The 25,443-nt window shown below is 27.4% G+C and overlaps 1 protein-coding gene across 3 annotated transcripts; it reads right to left on the reverse strand.

The window, feature by feature from the left end:
* Nucleotides 1–3,716: 3,716 nt before the first annotated feature.
* Nucleotides 3,717–25,296, reverse strand: LOC107169300 (beta-glucuronidase-like). Of its 3 annotated transcripts, none has more exons than XM_015519005.2 (13): nt 24,673–25,296; nt 13,208–13,444; nt 11,136–11,318; nt 9,268–9,443; nt 9,013–9,158; nt 8,537–8,727; nt 8,290–8,427; nt 7,458–7,630; nt 6,322–6,465; nt 6,048–6,132; nt 5,623–5,799; nt 4,939–5,080; nt 3,717–4,881 (listed from the first exon to the last, which is right to left on the reverse strand). In XM_015519005.2, exons 2-13 carry the CDS (start codon nt 13,430–13,432, stop codon nt 4,739–4,741), a joined length of 1,923 nt encoding a protein of 640 aa, XP_015374491.1. In that variant the 5' UTR covers nt 13,433–13,444; nt 24,673–25,296; the 3' UTR covers nt 3,717–4,738. The 3 variants fall into 3 exon arrangements, with proteins under 3 accessions (XP_015374491.1, XP_015374490.1, XP_015374488.1); XM_015519004.2 differs by lacking the exon at nt 24,673–25,296 and adding an exon at nt 18,239–18,390; XM_015519002.2 differs by lacking the exon at nt 24,673–25,296 and adding an exon at nt 13,523–13,668.
* Between the last annotated feature and the right edge of the window lie 147 nt (nt 25,297–25,443).

Below are 25,443 nucleotides of genomic sequence, written 5' to 3' on the forward strand. Positions count from 1 at the left end.
ATTATTATACTAACATCTAATTATTATTATTATCGCTGTTCGAATACATACTGCGCCCATGCACTGCACCAAGAACACAAACGTGTGGAGGTGTTTAAAGCGTAATTATGATTATGACGAGGAGAAGGAGTAGCTGGAGGAGAATGAAGAGAAGGTGACGGCAGCGTCACGCGCTCTCGCCAATCGCAACACCGGCGATAGCGGTCTACGCCTAATTAATAGTACTTGAACCGTGCGGACAGTCAGCGTTCTTTTTTTTCGAAACGGTCACCTTTTCAACCGTCTGCGATACCGGACATTTACCATGTTTACTAATTAAGTACTTTGATCACCACACCTATACAGGGCGTGACATTTTATAACTCAATCACTTGTTGTGGTTTTTTATAATTGCCCGTAAAAGAAAAAAATGCCGTAAATATTTAGGTGTGAATTATTTCAAAAACAAACCTTTTCTACGTATCATTTTTGTTATCATATATAGTTACCTACGCGTTGTAATGAGAGCAAAACGTATTTTGAGTATTTTTTTTTACAAACATAGATTATGTTTCTATCTTATTCATTCGTTCTACGATTATATTTATCGATACATTTAATAAATATAATATGTTTGTTATGTAATATCACAATTAAATTGTGATTCAATTAAAGATTAAAAATTAAATATGACTTATTTTCAAACCCGTAAACTTGATCTTTCAAAAACCAGGTACTCTATAGGAAATTACAAAAAGAGACGTGGATAGTGAAAACTCAATTATAATATAAACCTAACGAATCCCAATGTCCATTTCCTTAAGCTGTTCTATAATTTATCAATAAACAACAACAACTTATTCTGTTTGGTAAATTAAAAATATAGAGACAAAATTAAGTGCACGCCTACGTATTAAAATTTTAAATAGCATATAAAATATTTTTAAAACACTTTAAAGGGGCGTGAATTTCCAATAAAAGCCTTGGCATTCACACTCAAGTTTATGAAATGTAATTTAAAGCACTTCCGTTTCTTACGCAGTGAAACAAATAATAATAATAATAATAATAATGATATAATAACGTAGAAAGAATTTTAAATTTTAATACTAAAAATATTATTCCTAGTTTCATTATTCTAGGGTCACTCTGTATATTTATGTAATAAATAAACCACATAGAAATCACATGATTTTTATGATAACGCGGATATATAAACGAACATACTTTTTTATTTAAAGTAATATGTAATACTAAATCATTTTAAATACTACTAATACTTAAAAAAAAAAAATAGATCAGAAATAGAGTTATTTTTGTTTTTGTTTATGTGATAATGTATTGGAGCAATAAAAATGTTTTAATCTTAAATTCCAAGGGTGGTTTTTGGAAGAAAAAGAAAAAAACGAGACATTTAAATAGTTCATAAGCAAATATTTACGGTAGATACTTGAAGTTTTCACAGACTTCTTAAATTAGAATTTTCCAGAAATGACCATTTTTGGATCTATTTTTATATACTCGTATGAACAAAATAAATTAGAATTTTTACTTTAAAAAATTGATACAATTTTTTTTTTTTCAAAATAAAGCTATAAAATGTAAATCAAGTTTCTTAATGCTTTTCATGCTAATATGAAAATATGAAAATGCATAGTCTGAAATTTAGATTTCATTTTCATATTAAACGTTTGAAGTTTAAATGTTTGCAAAATTCGTTAAGATTATTTCGTAATTAAATAAGGCGGGTAAGTCGTGGATGTCGCTCTGCTGTACAGTAGGTTAGAAGTGGGTTACTGTAATGGATGGAATTAAATTTGAATCCAATGATATTATATCATTGTAACGAAAAACGATTCTGAGCAAAGACGGTTTATCTGTCTAGGATATATTATAGATTATTAAAAATTTTCAAATCTTAGATTTAAAAAGAAAATTTTTTATGAATTTCTAGTTTAAAATAATTTGCGAATTTTTATGATTTTTACATATGTTGTCAAAATTAAAATTTGAATCCTTGTAAAAAGAAAATGTGGCTATGTATTTCTTTTATTTTTCAACTGTTAATGTAAAAATATTTTGGGAGCCTTCTATTTAAATTTCAAATCTTGGATATAAAAAGAAAATTTTTGATGAATTTCAATCTAAGATAATTTGGACATTGCCGTAATTTTTACGTATTTAGTACGTTAGAAAATTTGAACTATAAATGCTTATAAAAAAAAATCGTGCCTATGTATTTTTAATATTTTTTAACTGCTATTGTTACAATATGTTAGAACTGTTAGAAGCCTTGTATTAAATTTTCAAGCTTTTCTACCGAACAAATAAATTTTTATCGATATTTATAGAAAAAAAAACTAAAAAAGTTGAAAAATTAAAATGTCAGTAAACAGCTCAAAATTTTATCAAAATAAAGAAATTGCTAAAAGTGAAAATCCACTGTTGTAAAAATTTAAATTTCAAATGCTCATAAAAATTTAATTTGAATTTCCGGTGGACTTTTTGTTTGTGATAAAGGTTGAAAAACTTTTAAGGAATCTTGTATTAAATTTTCAAATCTTAGATTTAAAAAGAAAATTTTTTATGAATTTCTAGCTTAAAACAATTTGCGAATTTTTGTGATTATTACGTATTATGTCAAAATTCAAAATTTGAATGCTTTTAAAAATAATTGTGACTATGAATTTATTTTATTTTTCAACTGCTATTGTAACAATATATTAAGAGCCTTGTATTAATTTTTCAAGCTTTTCTGCCTAACAAATAAATTTTTATCGATATTAATTTTAAAAAACTAATAATGATCGAAAATTTCAAATGCCTATGAATAGTTCAACTTAAGTCGAAAGTTTTTGAAAATTGCATGGTGAATAGAATATACTTATATAAACATTAGGTGAAAATGTCATGTATCTATGGTAATTTGTTTTAAAGTTACATCAAAAACCAAAACCGATTTTGTCGAAAACTGATTGTGCGTAAAATTTCCCGTTTCCCCTTAATTTTTATTTTGTTTATATCGATTTTTTATAAAAATATTGAGAATTTTTTACTTTTGACCCCCCAAAGTACCAACTAGATTCACTTTCTGATCGAACGAGGTACTGAAGTCAAAAATCGAAGCATTTTTACTGCCCCAAAACGTGATGACAGACACAAAAAAAAAAAAAAAGTTCAAAAAATGTTCAAAAATGTTTTTTTTAATAGGTATGACACCAATATTTTGTAAGAATAATATTTTTATAAATAAAGAGTGTTGAAACCTAAATAGATTACCTTGTGTAGGTATACTAAAATTAATTTATTAAAATTTAATTTCTTCGAATGGAATCCTGTTCGAAGAAATAGTTGCTTCGTATCAAACGTTTACCTTACGGAAGGTTAGGTAAAAACAAATTTTATAATATTATATTACAAAATACAAATTATCACTATAGTAGAGTATAGTATAAATAACTCACTCTACGAGCGTACTATATTATATTACTGGTTTTAAACGTATTTTAGTACAACTGTCAATTACACAATAAACTATACTTTATAGATACATCTATATTATGCTATACCTACTACGCATAATAATATATTTATCAATTGTATCTATCAACAATCATAACTTTTTATGCATAGCTGATATAGGTAAGTACCTAACTGACAGACAGGCAGACGAACACAGTTATAGGATGTAAGGTGTTATAAACTATATAATATGTATAAATCTATATCCAACTATGTAAGTATATTATCACTATTTATTTGTGTTTTAAATACATAATAGCTAGTTATATGTATACATTATACAACTACCTACGAGCTATGAAACTATATCTTATCTATTATCTAATAAACTATTATACAACATAATATTTCAAATATTTTAGAAAAAATTATTATACTAGATAAAGCATAATTTATACAGGGTGAGGCATGAAGCGTAAAACACTCATTATTTATAAAAACTATTTACTTTTTTCATATTTTTTTTTTAATTTTAAATCTATGCTGTTCTAAAACTGTATACATTTTTAATATTTTTCACCCTTATATTTGTTAGGTAAACCACTATCAACTTTTGATTTTTAAATGAAAACCTATATTAACAATATCATAAATTAATAAAGCTATTTTTTTTAATGAATTTTCACGTTTAAATTTTCATTTTTCGTTAATCCGTTGACGAAATATAGTCTCCCAAAGTTGGATGGTTTTGGGCTGGTGTTTGTGTATAAATGTGTTATTATATCATGTCAGTACCGCGGCCGCAGCAATTGGGATTTTTGTACTCTAGCGTAAAACATAATACACTTTTCAAATAAATTCGAGTAGTACGATAATTAAGCCTAAGTTGTGCCCCAAAATAGGTAAACACATTTACACAGGATGACAAACACCACCCCAAAACCATCCAACTTTGGGAGACTATATCTCGTCAACGAATTAACGAAAAATGAAAATTTAAACGTGAACATTTATTTAAAAAATAGCCTTATTATTTTATGATATTTTTAATATAGGTTGCCATTTAAAAATCAAAAGTTGATAGTGGTTTACCTAATAAATATAAGGGTAAAAAATATTAAAAATTTATATAGTTTTAGAACAGCATAGATTTAAAATTAAAAAAAAAATATGAAAAAAGTAAATAGTTTTTATAAATAATGAGTGTTTTACACCTCATGAATCACCCTGTGTATATATATATATATAAATATTACTATTGAATTCGCTTTATAATTCCGTACTTTCTATTAAATATTTACACACAATTTAAAGATTGATTCTGCCATGGAGAGTTACTTTTGAATTTATTATAACGTTCTTTGACCACGTATGCAGCCATCTTTGGTTGTCGTTCTCTGGTAAATAATCCTTTTACACATAATCCTGGTCTTATATACTCTAATAAAGAAAAAAATTAATGTTTAGTGAGTAACAAGATTTTTTAAATTAGTTTACCTTGTGGTGTTTTAAAATCAGCAAAATTCCATATCATCTCTCCTAAAATTGGAATCCCGTTAGTTATTAATGAATCAAAAGTTTTGAAATGTTCTTGAAGCAGAGTGACATAATAATCTTCACTCCACATTGTTTCTGGTAGCTTAAATTATATAGAAATAATATATAGTAAATTCTATAATTTTTAAACATTTATTAAAAAATATTTATGGTTAATTTGAGTTGTATTTTCTAACACATTTTTGTTCATAAATTGTTTTTAACTATTTATTTTTGATTTACAATTCAACTATTTTTATCGATTTGAATTTTTTTTGTTTTTAGTACATAATTTAAATTTTTGTATTGTCACAAAAATATGAAATTGTAATAACAGTTTTACCATAAAATACTGTTAAAACGTTAAGACGATAAAAAAATATTGAACATTTATAGAGACAATAAATTATTTTTATTCCTAAGCTTTCAAATTTTGACAAAATTGATTAAACAAACATTTAAATAAAAATAAATAAATAAACATTTATAAAATATATTTAGAAATAGAGGGCAATAATTAAAAAATAATATTATTAATTTTATATTATAGCATAATATAGAGGGCGATACACCAAAATTTATTACTATATTATATTTTTTTATTTAAAACTAGTATTTTAGAAGATGAATATAAAGAATCCATACCGAATGTAACCCAGAAAGTGCTCCAGCACCATACTCAGTTAATAGTATAGGTTTCTTGTATTTTCTTGTAAAAGCTTCAAGTTCATTGTATATTTGATATTGAATAAGCTCTAAATGACCTGAATCACTATACCAGCTACTGTATCGGTTTAATGTTAGAACATCCATATATTCAATCTATAATTTTCAAAAGTCTATTAAAGTATTTTTAATAGATATAACTAAATTTATGAAACTAGGAAGTGTTAACAACGTATTATGCAACGTTTTAAAATAATATGTATTACATTTTTTTTTAAAACTAGGTATGTAGTTATTTATACATTTAAATTATTAAAACTACTAGGATATTAGCAAGTTCATATATGATTTATGCACAAATGATTATGATTTATATCTTATTTAATTTTAAGTATAATTTTTACCGCTTTAGCATTTTGAATTTGTTGGCTATTGACAAAAGTTATTGGTCTTGATGGATCGATTTTTCGTACGTGTTGGTAAAGTTCTCTTTCAAAATCAAACAAACCAAAAACATTTTTAAAAATTCATAAGACAAAACATTTGTTTGCAAAAGTATAATAGCACATAATTATGCAATATTATAACCTACATGCAAAGATTTTTAAAATAAATTAAAAATATACACAATGCAATATGAACTTAATTTCAATTCATTAAATACAATTCGAAACTCACTGGAAATATGGTACAGATAATTCTACATTGTTATACGGTTCGTTAGCCAATGACCACATAATAACACTAGGATGATTTTTGTCACGATTCACGTTTTCCGTCATTACACCTTTATGGAATCTTAATACATCTGGTCCAAATATTCTTTAAAATTTTTTAAAATTAGACAATTATTAATTTTCAATGGCACCAAACATTATTTTTAAAGTGTATAGTAAAGCTTAAAATTCACATTTATTTTATAACTCCGTCCGTTAAGAATGTTCATTTTCAATTGTGTCTATTACAATTTTGGATTATGAAGAACATTTTGATTGGGAAAACTTTAATTTTACCGGCCCAAAAAATAAAACTTTAGTGCAGCTTCTATAGCTTTATGGTATATAATTTTAATACAACCATCTTTTGGTAGTCTTTAGGACATGCGTTAACTCATTATTTCTTTTAAAAAATATTTTAACCAACATATAAATCAATTTTATTGTTAATTAATAAATAATGGATTCAACGTTAATGTTATTCAACACATTATTGTTCTCTATCTCTTAATCTCATGTATAATCATAAGCTTGAATGCCTCAAATTTGTACTTTCTAACTGTTAAAAAAATTTCTGAGTCAAGTTTATCGGTAGGATATTTATAATATAATTCAAGGGTCATCAATTAGATCATTAAGATTATAGTGCCAATATTTTATTCAACCAATTTTACAATATAATAATTTGGCTGACAAAAAAATTGAAATTTTCAAATTAAGAGAGAAGTTAGTGGGGGCACGAAAAAATGGGTATTTTGAATGTTATTAGTAGGGAGTGACATAGGTACACATTTCAAAAATAGCCCTATAATTAATCATAAATGGTATAATATAGTAATTTAATGATGACATATGTATGAGTATGGTAATAATAATATGTGTATTATTCAAACAGAATACGCCCTTCGTGTGAATTCACCCATGATATAATAAATAACGGATAATTTGTATTCGATCAACCTCGTTTCCTATCAATCTACCAATTAATTAATTATTTTATTTTATATTTAGGTAGAGATTAGCAATGGGTAGATATTTGTGTTTCCACTGATTAATTTATAATAGGTAAATATAGGTACTATAAAAATGCATTGGTACCTTAAGTTGCATGCAGCACTTTCCACAATTACCAATATACCTTCTGAATCGGCTTGCTGTAATGTTTCTTCTGCGTAAGGGTAATGTGATGTACGAAAAGAATTAGCACCTAACCATTTTATTAAATAAAAGTCTCTGGCACTTAATGCATCATCATAACCTCTTCCTCGTATCTATATATAAGTAAATATTAGTATAACTATAATCGTAAAATTAAATAAGTCTTGAGGTGGTTATTATAATTTATAATTTATATTGTTATAAAAGAATCATAGGAGTATAGGACCTGTACTTAAAATAAATCTTAAATGTAAATAATACCTATTTAAGGTTCTATTAATTGTATCCTTTATTAAAATCGAATCATCGATGAAGTTTCTGTATATAATATGTTTACATATTCTATAAGACTACGGTATTTAATTTTCTTTTTACCTAAATATTAACATGAAATTATGTTAGTATAATACAATTCATAATTGTTAACTATTTGTTTTTTTTTTCGATTTTAGCCTCCGAGTATTTTCCAACCTTCGCATTTTTTCTACGTAAGCAAGGTACCTACAGATTGTTTTAAATTTTTTAACAGTCTTAATTTTATTACTAACTTGAAATAATAAAAAAAAAAATGTTAGTTTAAAATAAAAATTAAGTTTTTAAATCATAACTCATTATGTCGTTTTAAATGGAAAATTGTGGTCCTTCATCAATATTGTTAAATTATAATATAAGGTAAGTTACAATGTGCTTATTGATTTTTTTAAAGTCTGCCGCTTAAAATGATCCAAGTTGATTAGAAAATATTTGTATTCATAAAAAAATAATAACTAACTATAGAATCTTCGTGTTTTCCAAATCCTCTTAAGTACATTGGTTCGTTATTTAGCAATAATTCTTTTGATGTCCATTGAAGTGTTCGAACACCAATTTTCATACGATAATAATCACCATTTTCATGGTTGGTCTTCACCTAAAAGACGCCATTGATTTACTGATTACTAGTTAAGTTTATGGAAATAGTATTTAGTCATTTAAGCATATCATAAGTATTACATAAATTATATTTAATAATATAATACCTGAAAAGTATATAAGTATGCTATGTGTTTTTTTCCAGACATATTTGGCCACCAAGGGATTACATTTGGTATTATTAACTGTCCAGAACATGTATTCGATTCAACTACTATACTTCGATTAGCATCCAAAAGTGTAATATTACATTCAGAAACACTATTCCCACAAATATCGACTTTGTAATCGACGACTCCTACAAAAGTTAAAATTAATTGTTTGCACTTTTAAAGATAGGTTTATTAATCTATAATAATATATGTAGACTACACAAACATAAATGTTGATGAGAGTAAAAGTTATCAATGACTTATTAAATATATAATAGATATTCAATTTGAAATATTTTACTAGTATTTCTTAAAATTAAAATTAACTAAATAATTAATATATTTTAGTTAGTTAATTATGACACAATTATTATGGTTTTTAACGTTCATAATATATGTATGTACATTATCCGATAGCCAGTACCAATTACCTTCTGAATTATTTCCAAAACTTGTTAATACGGTAATGTCACAAACGTAAACTTTTGGCGTCGTATATAAATAAACAGCTCTATTAATACCGGAATAATCAAAGTAGTCAAACTCATGAGAGTATATTCTATAATCTTTTGGATACCTGTAAATATTATTCGTAATTTTGTATAATCTAAAATTATTGTTATCAAATCTAACTAATTATTAAATTTTCTAGTTTTCTATTTAGATAATATTTTGTTAGTTTTTACTTGTATGTGTTATTCGGAAATTGCGTATATCCTTGTGGTATAGTGTCCGGTCGCAGAGTATTATTAACGGCAACGACAATTAAATTAAGTTCACCATATTTAAGAAAACTAGTAGCGTTACCAATAAATGGTAAATGGCCACCTTCGTGCTCCACACACAATTGACCATTTAACCACTGTAATCATACATTTAATTTTAGCCATATAATATTATTAATAAGTATAAATTTAAATTTAAATCGTGGTAAAAATAAGTAGGGGCGCATCGCACACCAAAAATTGTTTTATTGCAGTTTAAAGTTCAAAGAAAAAATTGGGATTTTTGAACATAGAACTATGATTTTAATTTTTTTTTTTTTTTTGTAGGCCAAAAATATTTATGGAGAATTGAAATTGTTTGTAAGTCATAAGATTTTACTATATATTGTAAAATAATATAATAATATGTATACGAAAATGTATACGTAATGCAATTTCCAAAATATTTAGATTCCAGTTCTAAGCTATTTCCTATTACTAGGACCCTGGACCTTACCTATATAATTTATATAAATATATTAATAGTTTAAAAATGCCAGTGTATATAAAAAGATTAAAAAGAGTAGAAATATTTCGAAAGTTGTATCATAAAAGTAAAAATGTATTATTATAAAATGCGAATATAAATACTTGGTTAAAAATTCAAATCCGATCATTCAATTTTTAGATTACACCAAAATAAGAAATTAGAAAAAATATCTAATATACATTTAAGTTTCTTTTAAAAATAGTCAATAATAATAATAATAATGATATAAGTTACAAAAACAAAATAATATACGAAAAAATGTTAAAATTATTATTTTTGATAATAAGAACATACAGATTTTAAAAAAGTTAGGGAATCTGTATACATTTACTTTAGGTAAACATAATTTTGACCAGGGAGAGTTTACACATTTACTTCAGGTAAACATAATAATAACCCGGAAGAGTTTACCATCGGGAGAGTTTACTATTTTAAAAAATCGGGAGAGTTCACCATAAAATCGGGAGAGTTTACCACCGCCCTTAAAAGTAATAATTATAGATTCACACAAAAACGATATCAATGTTGAAAATCGAAGAATTGTTTTCTTTTATATATAATATTGTGTATAAAGACAGAAAAAATAACAATCCTTATAAAATCAATACATTCATCACTACGCTGAAAATCTAAAATTAATGTACGTTTACTACGTTTGGATAAGATTTGAAAACTATACTAAACTAATTGGCACCAAACTGTTCAGACATATTTTTTTGAGATTAGGGGAGTATTTCGACCAATATACACTGCTATACCGTGGCTCACACATGTATTTAGTTTTTCTCATGAAAATCAAATATATTTTTGATTTCAAATATGATACGTGTAATAACAATGTGGCCATTGACTAATTTCTATATGTTTGTTTATGTATTTTTCTTAAAAATATCTGAAAAGTCTAGACTATAGCTTGAATCATGGTCAAACATATACTAATAAGTGCTATATCCAATCCAACAGTGGCAGATTGCCAATCTCTGTTTAATTAGTTCACAAAGCGATGTACCGATGCTGACTTGCCCGTGATCTGAGGTAGGAAGGTACACTAAAACCGAGATACGCCAATTTAATGCCGTAGTATTTCTTAATTGTTAATTTTTCGTCGTTTATTGATATCGAATTATACAATTATACTTTATACAGCTACTATGTATAATATTATGTGTATTGTAAAAAATACCTATTGAAGAGAATTTATTAATAAATATTATATAAGTTGTTTGAAATATTTGGGCTAAATATAAGATTTTTAAAATTCTTATTGATTTTCATATAATATAATTAGGTATCAAGATACCACAATTGACTTGAAATGCACACTGCCAAACCGCAAAAATACGTTCAGTTGATCATCAGTCCATCTTTTTGGTACATAAAACTCGTATTGATACCACGACCATCCGACGTAATCTCTTATGGTAGAGTTGGTAGAAACATCATTGTAACTCGATGGAACGGGCATTTTCCAATAATCACCAAGCTAAAAAGTATGGTACTATTATTTTATATATTTATAGGTAGTGTCGTATCTACTTAAATATTAATTTACGAAGCACGGAGCATTATAAAGTATTTTCCATGTTCTCTTAAACTTTATCATGTTAGATTTTATATTTTTATGTCAGTGTATATACCAGCTATATTCGAATCAAAGGCGGGTCAGGGTAGACTCAGTATAATTCTAAAACCACCTCCCCCGGTAATGTTTTTGATGATAAGAAAACTTAGTTATTAGTCATTTTATATGCGGGGTGATCCATTTAACGTAAAACACTCATTACCTAATCATTATTTTAAAAACAATAGAGTTTTTATTATAATTTTTATAATATATTTTTTACATAATTTTAAGTTGTTAAAAAACAACATTACAATAAATATTATTTATTTCATATTCATAAGCAGAATATTATTTGTAGTATTTTAGATTCTGAGCGGAGCGAGGAATGTGTAAGTTTTACAATAATGATGTTTATTTTCTTTTTCTTTTTTATTCTGTAAACACTTTTTCTCCCACTAAACTTGCTCAAAAGTATCAAGTGTAGCATCTTTTTTTGTAATGTTCTTGAGCTGGTATTTTAGAGAGGTATTTTTTCGATTTTCGTAACAGTACTCAAAATAAAAGCGGTTAAAGGAGAAAAACGTAACGATTGCACGATTGCACGATTTTATAATGTTAAATAATTACTGATAACGTTTTCTACCAGAAATATTGCTTCAAATGAAAAATGACAAGAGATTTTTTTTTGAATTTTGAATTTTTTCCTTGTGGTTTAAATTACGCAAAATTTTAGCCATTTTTGAGCTATTTATATAGACATTTTAATTTTGGGAGTTTTTAGTTGTAATTCGAAGCATTCGTAAAAACTTAGGGTTCTTACATTCTTAAAAATTTAGGTTGTTTACTTATATTAACTTTACCTGGATATGGTAAAATTTTCAAAACATTTGAGCGAATTTTTTCTTTTTAAATCTAAGATTTGAAAATTTTTAATAATCTATATAATACATAATATATCCTAGACAGATAAACCGTCTCCGCTCAGAATCATTTTTCGTATACAATGATTTAATATCATAAGATTCAAATTTAATTCCATCCATTACAGTAATCCACTTATAACCTACTGTACAGAAGAGCGACGTCCACGACTTACCCGCTTTTTGTATCTATAACATTTAAAATGTTGACGAGTAATTTTTATAAAATATCTAATAGGCAATAAGTAATATTTCTAACTAACTTAAACATTAAAACTAATTAATTACCTAGTCTTCCGAATATTTTAATTTATAGGTATTTTTATATTTTTATAGAGTTAAACTTCAACTAAATATATAATAATAATAATAATACATAATACTATCTATATTAGTATATTACTATATATAGTTTAATATCTTTAAACAAAACTTAAAAGTAATTATCAGAGACAAAATTACAAAAATAAAAAAGAGTATTACTTATTATAGTGCCATAAACAATGAATACCATGCTATTTATTCAATGTAAAAGCATAATCTTCATTAGACTATGTACTAAAATAATTCGATACTCTGGATAGATTGAACTTAAAATAGCTAAAATATACTTTCAATATAATTTTTTTGTGTATTTCAAAAATCTCATTAATAGGTTTTTATATTTTTAATAGCTCATTAATAATAACATAAAGAACAATATGAAGTAACTTGAGGATTTATTTTAATTATAAACCATTATGATAATATGATTTTAATAAGTAAATCAAATGGGTTATAGTGACCCATAGGGTTGACTATAGGGTATTTTTCTTCGAAAATAAATATAACATTAATATATATTAATATGCCTTATAGTATAATTATAGTAATTTTGCATTGACTTACTGTTTCGAATCTCTTTGCATACCATTTTTCATTAAAACCAATCAATTGATCAGACAGTGGAGATATTTTAAAGTTCCACAGGCCATGTAGAGTACGGAGTTCACGACTTTCACTTTCCACTGGATATAAAATATCTGCAGCTAAAGATGGCACAACAAAAGTCACTAAGAGCAAAAACATCGTCGTTTTCGATAGTCTATCCACAGCGAAGTTTGAATTGACCATATCTGAACATATCTGAAACGTTTATTGTGGTATATAGTTATAAGAGTGAACCATAAACATCTCAGTTGAGTACGATTGCGCGTGTTTAACCTTTTTGGGCATACGATTGCGCGCGATGCCGGGTGCCGGAATAACAAGTAAATGCTTTTGACTATACAAAAACGTACGATTGTGCGTGAAATTGGATGCGACGTTGCCAATTTATTATTAAAATTAAAAATAATTATTATTATAAAAAAAATTGTTATTTGTCGTAAATGTTGTTATTGTATTTATTTCTAATAACATTATAAGCGTGCTTTATACGACAACTAATCAGTCAAAAATAGTACAAAAAGTTACAAATAATACAAATAGTTACAACAAATAACAGATACTTTATATTCACACTCAGTCTACCTCATAAGTAAAAAGATATTCATTAAAAAAATCGATTTAATAAAATCATATAAATAAAATAATTTTAATTTTAATGCCCTGATACCTATTTCCAACTATGGCTAAATACTTAAATAAGTTTTCTGGTGTTTTATTTTTTAGATGAGGGAATTTACAATAAAGATAAAAGATCCAATATAAAAGTATATGATCTAAAATATAATTTCCTGCTTCTTAGTGATGGAAGGTTTGTCTGGTAACGGCAATAATAAGTAATGAATAACGTAAAGATCACCACAATCGGAACCTAACCGGATATTTACCTTGCACCTATAATCTGTATATTTGGCAACGTTGCTTAGAAACAAAAATAATTTAGGATGCGCAATCGTACACCTAAAAAGGTACTGTTGATAAGGACCACGCGCAATCGTATAGCAGCCAAACATCTGAGGTTCATTGGAGCAAAGTCTGTTTAACCGGTTTAAATGGCTGGAGGTTCAGCAATAAAGTACACAAGAAACGGGTATTGAAAGAAAAAAAATGATAGTTTTTTTTATACATTTACACACAATAATTAATGGTTGTAAATTGTAATGTGGTTGAAGTCCGAAGTCCAATCTGAATAATAAATACATTTGTATTTGTTCCGACAAATTGTTGATTTATGTAAATACTTTAATTTATACACCTACCATATTTTATAACAACATATTAAAGGATATTTTTATAAGGCATCATGTATTTTCATTTACTCTGAAGGTGCCTAACTATCTAACCCAGTGGCGTATTTTGGGGGGATGTCCTCCATGTCTTGACACCCCCCGAATTTAAAAAAAAAGTCCTAATATATTGGACATTAGTGTTGTCACTTATTTTATAGTACCTATACTATTTTTATCAAATGTAAAACTTCTTGTCAATTCCTAACATATTAATTTGTTAAAAAATTAATTCAATGTATTTTTACATTAGTATAAATAATACTAAAAATTTTGTTTTTGAGGTTCAATAAATGTTGACACCCCCCGAGAAATCAACCAAAATACGCCACTGATCTAACCTAATAGGTACAAAGGAATAAGATAACGATAAATTTTGTATTTTAGATTCTGAGCGGAGCAATGAATGAATTGATTTTACCATGATGTGTGTGTTTGTTTTTATTTTTTTTTTTGTGTGTGTCTGTCATCACGTTTTGGGGCAGTAAAAGTGCTTCAATTTTTGACTTCAGTACCTCCTTCGATCATAAAGTGAATCTAGTTGGTACCTTGGGGGGGTCAAAAGTAAAAAATATCTAAATAATCGGAAATTACAAACTAAAAATTAAAGGAAATTTCACGCACACTCATTTTACGACGAAATCGATTATGGTTTTTGATGTAACTTTGAAACAAATGACCATAGATACATGACATTTCCACCGAATGTTTATATAAGTATATTCTATCCACCATGCAATTTTCAAAAAATTTCGACTTAAGTTGAACTATTCATAGGCATTTGAAATTTTCGATCATTATTAGTTTTTTTAAAATTAATATCGATAAAAATTTATTTGTTAGGCAGAAAAGCTTGAAAAATTAATACAAGGCTCTTAATATATTGTTACAATAGCAGTTGAAAAATAAAAGAAATTCATAGTCACAAATGTTTTTTTTATAAGCATTAAAAGTTTGAATTTTGACCAAATACGTAAAAATCACAAAAATTCACAAATTATTTTAAGCTAGAAATTTATAAAAAATTTTCTTTTTAAATCTAAGATTTGAAAATTTAATACAAGATTCCTTAAAAGTTTTTCAACCTTTATCACAAATAAAAAGTCCACCGGAAATTCAAATTAAATTTTTATGAGCATTTGAAATTTAAATTTTTACAACACTGGATTTTCACTTTTAGTGATTTCTTTATTTTGGTGTAATTCTAAAACAAATGACCGCAGATACTTGAAATTTTCACTGAATGTTTATTTTAGCATTTTCTATATTTGATAAAATGTTCAAAATATTTAAATTTGTTTTGAGCTGTTTACTGACATTTTAATTTTTCAACTTTTTTAGTTTTTTTTCTATAAATATCGATAAAAACGTATTTTTTAGGTAGAAAAGCTTGAAAATTTAATTCAAGGATTCTAACACATTGTAACAATAGCAGTTGAAAAATGTTAAAAATACATATGCATGATTTTTTTTTATAAGCATTTAAAGTTCAAATTTTGACGAAAATTCGTCAAAACCATGAATATTTGCAAATTATTTTGTAGTTCAAAATTCATAAAATTGTTGGTATTTATATCTAAGGTTAAAAATCCAACACTAAGTTTTCCATAAGTTTTGCTTCAAATAGCAACCGTTCAAATACGTAATAATTACGGCAATGTTCAAATTATCTTAATTAAAAATTCATAAAAGTTTTTCTTTTTAAATTTAAGATTTTAAAATTAAATACAAAGCTCCTAACATATTTTTACAGTAGCAGTTGAAAAATTAAAGAAAGAAATTTTAATTTTGACAACATACGTAAGAATCACGAAAATTCGCAAATTATTTTAAGCTAGAAAATTCATAAAAATTTTTCTTTTTAAATATAAGATTTGGAAATTTTTAATAATCTATAATATTATATCCTAGACAGATAAACCGTTTCCGCTCAGAATCGTTTTTCGTATACAATGATATAATATCATTGAATTCAAATTTAATTCCATCCATTACAGTAACCCACTTGTAACTTACTGTACAGCAGAGCGACATCCACGAGTCACGACTTACCCGCTTTTTTTATTTCTGTATTAGCATAAAATACATGTTTCGTCATTGATGTACAAATTTAGGGGACGAGGAGCAAAACTTATGGAAAACTTAATGTTGAATTTCATAACCTTAGATATAAATACAAACAATTTTATGAATTTTGAACTACATAATAATTTGTAAATATTCATGGTTTTGACGAATTTTTGTCAATATTTGAACTTCAAATGCTAATAAAAAAAAATTGTGCCTAAGTATTCTTATAATTTTTTAATCACTATAAGAATAACTAATGAGGAACTTTGTATTAAATTTTCAAATATTTTGATAGGACCGAAAAAATTGTATCGATACTTCAAAAAGTTTTGCTTCAAATAGCTATAGAGAAAATTTGAAGCGTCATTATAGGTAAAATGATTTGAGCGTTTGAGTTTTAACTTTTTATGAAATTGCGTAATGATAACGATTTATCCTCAAACCAGGTATATGTATATCTATGATAATATAAGGTATTATGGATTATGATAACTACATGCAATGTTTTTGGAAAAATTGATTAACCATGCCTTATTATGCAAAATGCGTCCTAATTGAAAAATAAAATATTTGTTTCAAAATAGAATATATGACAATATTTAAATATAATATATCCTAGACTGACAAATCATCTCCGTTCAGAATCGTTTTTCGAACACAATGATACCTATCATTGCATTCAAATCTAACCTACCCTAGTCAGAGGTCCATCCCACCACCTAATGTACAGCAGAGCGACATCCACTTACCCGCTTTTTTTTTGTTTTTCTCGATTTTTTTGAAAACTGTTGGAAAATGTTGGAAAACCACCCCCAAAGTTTGAAATTGAAGCATTATTTCGACTAGTTATGCTGTACACGGGCACAAAAAAAAAAAACACATCATTGTAAAATCAATACATTCATCATTTCGTTCAGAATCTAAAAATAATTCCTTTCTTGGGCCGTAAAGACCGTAGTATATAATCTAGCTATTTCTATAATTTAGTATACCAGCTAATATATAGGCTCCACTTCGAGTTACAGTGTATCGTCGCCGCATGCCCGTATATCACAATAAGACATGACAATATTATTATTTAAATTAATTACTATTAATAGTACCTACTAAATACTATGGTGTATGATTATCCATATACAGACATACAGTATACACGTTTAGTAATCACTGATCTGGCAACTAAAGAAGTAAAGAGAAGCCATTTAGCCAATGTTATAACTTATTATAGTGGAGTTTTTTTTTGGGGGGAGGGTACCTACTACCTACAGTGGTTGAATTGGAAAAAAAAAATAAAGGTGGACTCTAAATGAAGTTGAATAATTAAGCAAATTAATTTAATAATAACCCTATTATTCTATTCTTTGATGATGAATATATTAAAGGGGTACGCTATAATTTGAAGTAAAATGAAGAGTAGTTCAGTCCCCCTGCGTCCTCCCCCAATTCAACCACTGGGTATACCTACTCAATTCCAATTTACCGAAAAAAGTGTCTATAAATATAATATTATAACGGAGGAGACATATAGAAATTGCATTCTATTTTACATAATGTTGTCATCTGTCACGGGATAATTGGGTAGGTATAGCCGGTATAGGTACTAGGTAATAAAATAATAAAATATTTTTGCACTTACGTAGTTATGTCTTACCGAATCCGTGTTGTCGTGTAGTTAAATTTTGTTCCATACTAGTTGCGCCGAGAGAGCGCAAGTCGGCGGCGACCAAAACTCGTCGTAGTTCGAGCATCGACGGCGTACGACCAGTCCACTTGGTGGGAGAAATATTAGACCTCGAAACCGCGGAGCGACTTAGGATGCGCGCCCGACTTGCACTCCTCGGCGCAATTAGTATAATCATTATTTTAGAAAACAATAGAGTTTTTAAAAATATATTTTTTACATAATTTTAAGTTGTTAAAAAATAACATTGCAATAAATATTATTTCTTTCATATTCATTAGCAGAATATTATAGAAAGATGCCACATCCACATGTGTTGTCTCAGTCTCACAAGTTACAATTTACCATTGACTATAAAATATATTAAAGATAGCTCACTGAGCGATTTTTGGTGGCGTTCAATAAAACTCTCGGTAGATGTCGATAAGAACCAACAACATTAATAAATTAGTATATTATTCCAGCTGCCTTATTAATTATAATTGAGTTCGGTCTGGGGATAACTGGTTTTCATCGTCAATACGATCAACACTAGTGGCGCCATTTCTCATTTTAAATATGGGTACCAAAATTAAAACAGGCCATATTTTTTTCATCAGCCCACTTTATCTTTATAATAGTAAATACATATTTCTTTTGTGTGTAAGATGCATGTATGGTGGCTGAACCGCCGAACTTTTGAAGGGTTGTATCAGGCCTTATTATTTGTAAAATATCGAACTGCGCATTTAATTTTACTGCTTTAAACGGAAATTGTATTCTTGCAACTGTCTTAAAAAAATCAATGTGTAATTCATAATTATTTATTTACATAATAATTTAACAATTCAATTAAATAAAACAACAAATTCAGGTGTTGAACATTTATAAACCATGATGTACAACATGTATTTTAGTTCCTATACCCATCACCCACCCTGCAGTAGCGCAAATATGTGGGAGGGCTTACCTTCCCCCCCTTCCCCGATAAAAACTTCTTGGAGCCACCTCAAAAAATTTGACTCCACTCCTTTCTCAAACTCCATTCATGAAATATTTTAAAAACAAATTAATGAAAACTATAAACTAATAATAATTTAAGCACCTATCTACAATCTACTTATACTTTTCCAATATCGTACATAGGAATAAAAGGATTATAAAATTATAAGAGGTTTTTTCCTATTTTGTTGTAATAACTAATTGACTCTTGATTTATTATAAAATTACATTATGACGATTTACCACGTATTTATTTAAGAGGTAAAAATAAACATTTTAGGAGTTGACACATTCAAATACCTATGTCAATATCTTTTTTTAAATTGAACCATACATTAAATATAATTAAACACAAAATAATTATAAAATTGGCAAAAAATTAAATTAAACTTAACAATACATGACAGACTACACATACACTACAGACATTACATACTACAGATTCATTAGCAACTGACTCAGCTACAAAATCATCCTCAGATATTGGAACTAAAATAATTAATATGCACATTATTAATTAAATCATATTTTAATAATATATATATATATATATTATAGATACCAACCTGACAACCTATAACCTCGAGCATAAATATATTAATATTTATACTTGACTCTTGTACATCCATTTCAGATGGTGAGTCTAAAAAAGTTAATACATAAAGTATATGTTAACATAAACATAAAAATTTAAAACAAAGTACCTAATGTAGTAAATTTATTATTTTTGTCATTTAAATGATATATTGTCTGGTATAATTCAGTTAAATAGAAATTTTAATTTGTTTAATAATCAAAAATTATGAATATAATAATTCAGAAACTATGTTTTTGACCTCCATTAACAATCGTAGGTTTCAATAGTTTCAACATCAATAAAAATTAAAGAACATTACCAGGTATTTCAGACTTCAGTTGTATAGATGAAATCACTTCCCTCATTACTATCAACAATTAGTTCATTAACATTTTGTTGAATAGCTAATATGGGAAATAATTTTAAAACATTACAAATAAAAAAAAAATCGATTTAATGTTATTGATTTCAATCATTATAATTGCCGTTTAAAATTTTGGTGTTTTTTGCAAAATTCTATCCAATTTTTGTTTTTATATTATGCCTTTGTTTTTTTTTTTTACAAGCTGTTGTGTGTCTGTTCCAATTAGTATCATTTTGTGTGACACGCTTTTGATCACAAAACTCACGTTAATTATTCATTTTTTTTTCACAACACAATTTACATTATAACAAAAATAAAACAATAACTATACAATTAAATGCAACAAGCAGTAATAACTAAAAATTAGTAATAAATTAATAACTGTATGAGTACAAGTAGTACAACTGTATAATTCAGTGCAAAATGAAGTTGACGATTGACCCAGGCAATAAGCATCAACAGCTCGACACGACGACACGACCACTAATAAAATAGTAAATTAAAAAAAAACCAATATATTGTTGAATGTTGGTCATTATCTATATCGACTATATATTTAGATGTTATAACCACAGAATAAATAATAACTGCCGTTAAGAGTACGTATGTAGGTAACAGGTAAATACCTACGGCAGAGACGGATTTACACAATTGCCGCCGCTAGACAAATTTTTTTTGCCGCCCCATTACGACTTAGTAAAAAAACAAAATAACGAAATATGTAATCTATGGTTAGTATTTAGATAATAGATAATATACGTTCCGGCAGTCGTTCGATTATTTACTTGGACGTTTATTGTTATGTATTAGTATTATAAAATAATGAAGAAATCTTATTAACAAGAATATTATGTTATACAAAAAATATTAAACATTTTCATTTTCCATCCTTCAAAGTAATCACCGTACATAAAAAAATCAAAAAGAAACCTAGAGTATATTTTCAATAAAATATTGGCCTAAAATTTGCCGCCCTAGGCAACTGCCTACTTTGCCTGACGCTAAATCCGCCACTGACCAACGGTATTTGTTGTCTCCGTCTTACCAGTGCGTATAATATAGCAAATTTACGCTCAGCAGAACATTTGTAGCTCCTTTAGTTTAAAAATTACAGTGAATCGACCTATTATGAAACTTGATGATAAGTACATTATCTGTGTTTGTACTTTGGTTTTTTACGATAATTCAATTTTTAAGTGAGTTATGAGCATTTTTAAATTTTTAATGTACTGTTTATTACCTATATGCTCATAACTCACTTAAAAATTGAATTATCGTAAAAAACCAACGTACAAACACAGATAATGTTCTTACCATCAAGTTTCATAATAGGTCGATTCACTGTAATTTTTAAACTAAAGGAGCTACAGCCTACAAGTGTTCTTCTGAGCGTAAATTTGCTATATTACGCACTGGTAAGACGGAGACAACAAATACCACTGTTACGCACTCTTAACATCAAATTGCACAGACGGGTATCTACGGTAATGCCGTCGATTAGGAATTCTGTATTTTTGCAACTATTTCTATAACCTTCACCACGCCACTGGCTGGCATTTAATTTAATTTTTAGTTTGTAGACCATATAGGTGCCTGGTGCACATACGACATAAGTCAAATCGTAGCACAAACCTTAGATCATATACGATGTGATATACGATATGATCTAAGGCACAAACTTGTACATTCATTCGTGGTGCACATTGTGCGTGTCATGGTGCACATTAAAATAGGGCCTGGGTTGTATATCATATCTACAATATTTTAATTAACTCAAATATTATTAATTATCAACCATTTTTGCCTTTTGGTATAAATATAAAAATATTTATTAGGCAGCTACATTTAATCAATGCAAGCACATGTTAGTGCTCTATATTTTATTTACTAATATAATCATAACTTATAATAATACATTAATTTTTTAACTAATCATTTATTAAGCTGCTTCGGCTTATCGGCTTATAAGGTACCTTCTACTTTTTAATTTTAAAAATCTATTAATTGCTTTGTCTAAGTCGATTTTGTTAACGTCTTTATTTATACCGCTATAATCATTAAATCACTTAATCGGTAATTATAATGCTCATTGAATATCTCAGTAAAGCTTTTACTCTTTTGAGTGAAGAAAAAAACCTTTCGTTAGAGGCAGTACTCACTGAAACAGTGTTAACAATTTGATGTACCTATCTTGATTTTTCTGAAAATGTTGTTGGTAGATAGTTGTTTGAATGTATGAATAATTGAGTTAAATTTCTGTTGTCGGTAAAATAACTGGAATGTATTGGCTACAAATATTATAGTATTTTTATTTGTAATTAGGCTTTTAACATATTTTATTCATATCATATCAATATTGTTTTAAGTCAAATAGATTAACTTGAGTAGTTGAGTATATGCCTAAATAGTAATTTGTAAGCCAACTATATTTTACTATTTTACTACCTACTAAAAACTTTATATTAGGATTTAATAAAAAGTAGAAGTTGTCTAAGCGGTTATCATTGTTGGTAATTACCAGCTAATAGATACTATAACTAATTTATTGTTATTTTAAAATGTACTTACTATAATTGACGAGTGACGACTAATTTTGATCTATACTGACTATACTGTAGGTCAGTATAGCATTAAGATGATGTTTCATTCATTTTTTTAGCTTGCACAAACAAGCAACTTCACCTTCTCTCTTCTTTTCAATTTAACATTCGTGATTAATTGTAATCAATTGTAAAAAATAATTTGGTTCAATAAATGTAATACTTACATAAATATTAAATAATAATCAATAAATCATTGACGTAATATGCGCGTACTGCGTATTGTACATTTAGAGTTTTATAGGCAGATACCAACAGGCAACAATTAAATATCAGCATTCCGCAATTTACGTAAATTACGTTAGATGTGGAAACTACGAACAGAATCTTTTATTGATATATTTACATTTCATTAAAGTGATTATTTAATTAATATTTTTTCAAAATAATTTTTCTATGACTAGAAGAAGACGTATATTTCAGTAAGATAGGTTTTCAGATTTGACTGATTTGTGTATGTTTTAAAATAATAGATAGCATATAAAAAAGGCGAAGCACGGAATTGAGTAGGTATAATAATATACGATTATAATAATATTATTGTTCTATAGGTAGTTATTGTTTTAAAATAGAACATAATACATACATCACCAAGTGCTTCACCATTTTTTAAATCTTTTATACAAAATAATACTTCATTATTAGGGGAAGTGGATTTGACAGAAATAATGGAGACTAGAAGTGGACTATTTATAGAAACGCAAACACGTAAGTAGAGTGCTGCATCATGGTTTGGTTATTGTTTGGCCTAATATGGTGTACAACCTTATTGTTTATCGCACTGAAGTTTAAATTTCAACATAATTCATCGAAATTCATGAAAATAATTATACAGTGTGTTTCTGAAGTGTGTGAGGTAATTAGTATACGCATACTCTCTGTGATGTCACAATGAAGATTTTTTTGGAATTTTTTTTCTAACTCCAAAATCTGGGTTTTTTTATGTTATTTTTAGAATTTTATCTTGAATTTAAAAATTAACACTAGTCGTATTTTTTGCAAAATTCTCATACGAATCGAGATATCGCATCATTTTTGTGCTTGTCGCGCGTTTTTCGCGCTCGAATCGCTAACTAAAAAAAAAGTCGTGTGACACATCGATTTGTATGAGAATACTGCAAGATAACCAGCGGTGATAATTATTTGTTGTCATTGATAATACACAATTAATTAATACATTGTTTTACATTGTCGACTAATAAAAAATATGAAATAATAACAAAATTAGGGTGAACAGAGTTTTAAACGATCAAATTTATTTTAATACATTTATGTAATACCTTTATTAAATAACTTTTAACTTTATAAATTTATAATAGTTAGAGAGTATATTTTTAAATATCATCTTTTTATTTACTATAATTTCTATGGTGGGTGGGTAATTCATAATCGTAAGATTAATTATTTAATTATCCTACGATTACGGCCGTTATCGGCAACGACTCGCGAGTTGTATTGAGGACGGTGGCGGGAGGGGTTACCCATACAAGTGCAAAAAAATATAAGATTTTTAGTATTAGGATATTACGGCCGGTGACCGTACGGTTTATATATTAAGTCTTAAATGATAATAATATAAAGTTTATAACACTTAATTATTATAAAACGCGGGCGCCCATGACATTAACATATAAAATATGGTATAATAATAATTGTAGGTACGTATAATAATCAGTATATATAGGCATTTATAATATAATATAAATAAGATTGAGTACAATGACCTCAAATGCCGCAGTTTATAACAAATATATAATAATAATGAAACACTAATAATTGGGCATTAAGGTCGTAATATACAAACAATAATTTTAAATGGCCACTGAACACGAGTGGACACAGTATGAGTTGTATGATAATATATGACCTGATTGCAACAGCACTGGACAATCTGGTCCCTTGATGCAGAACGACAACTGCAGCTAATGGGGACTAGCTCTTCGTTGACGAATTCAAACGAGAATTAAACTTAGCTTGGTACAAGCTTGACACACCCGATTATAAGTTCGAAGTGGAAAAATGACACCACGTGATCACACGAGATTTTTTGCAACACACAAAGACGGTGAACGAGCACGACGTTGTGCTCAGTTCGACCGTTGGAAAAAGACAAAAACTCGCAGACGCCAGGTTGGCTGGCGGCTCGGTCATCGGCTGACGAACTGTCACCGGACAGTGGAGAGGGGAGCTTTGCCGGACCTGTGTTATCGAGCAAACATAAATAGGTGGCCAAAAAAACAGTTCCGCGATCGAACAAATTACATACATTACATAGAAAAAAAAGTATGATGCTGCGCGTGGGTCGCATATATCGACACATATTCGACTGGACGTATTTTGGCGCAGCGATACGGGAAAGGTTAGCGGAGCTGTATATAAGTCAACACATATAATTTTGATTACTGATTTCTTAGAGTCTTACATACATTACATTAAATTAGAGGCACTATAAGTAATTTAAGTGTTCCAAATAGAATTAATTATGGAAAAATTAAATATAATAAATCAAATAATTGAAAAATTATAATAAAATCAATTAATTAAAAAATTGACATTTTAGCTATTAAATATTTGTATACAAATATAGAATATCATGAATAATAAGTATATTATAAGTTATAATAATAATAGAAACAAA

This window comes from Diuraphis noxia, unplaced genomic scaffold (genome assembly GCF_037042655.1).
Source record: "Diuraphis noxia isolate RWA-SAM2 unplaced genomic scaffold, SU_Dnox_SAM2 contig0004, whole genome shotgun sequence".
Lineage (NCBI taxonomy): Eukaryota > Metazoa > Arthropoda > Insecta > Hemiptera > Aphididae > Diuraphis > Diuraphis noxia.

What these genes read in the sequence shown, in the direction of transcription:
- LOC107169300 (XM_015519002.2), bottom strand. An exon ending in CATACTTATATACTTTTCAG is followed by an intron (nt 8,428 to 8,536) that starts GTATTATATTAT and finishes GGCGTCTTTTAG; the next exon opens with GTGAAGACCAACCATGAAAA. An exon ending in TTATCTGTACCATATTTCCA is followed by an intron (nt 6,133 to 6,321) that starts GTGAGTTTCGAA and finishes TGATTTTGAAAG; the next exon opens with AGAACTTTACCAACACGTAC.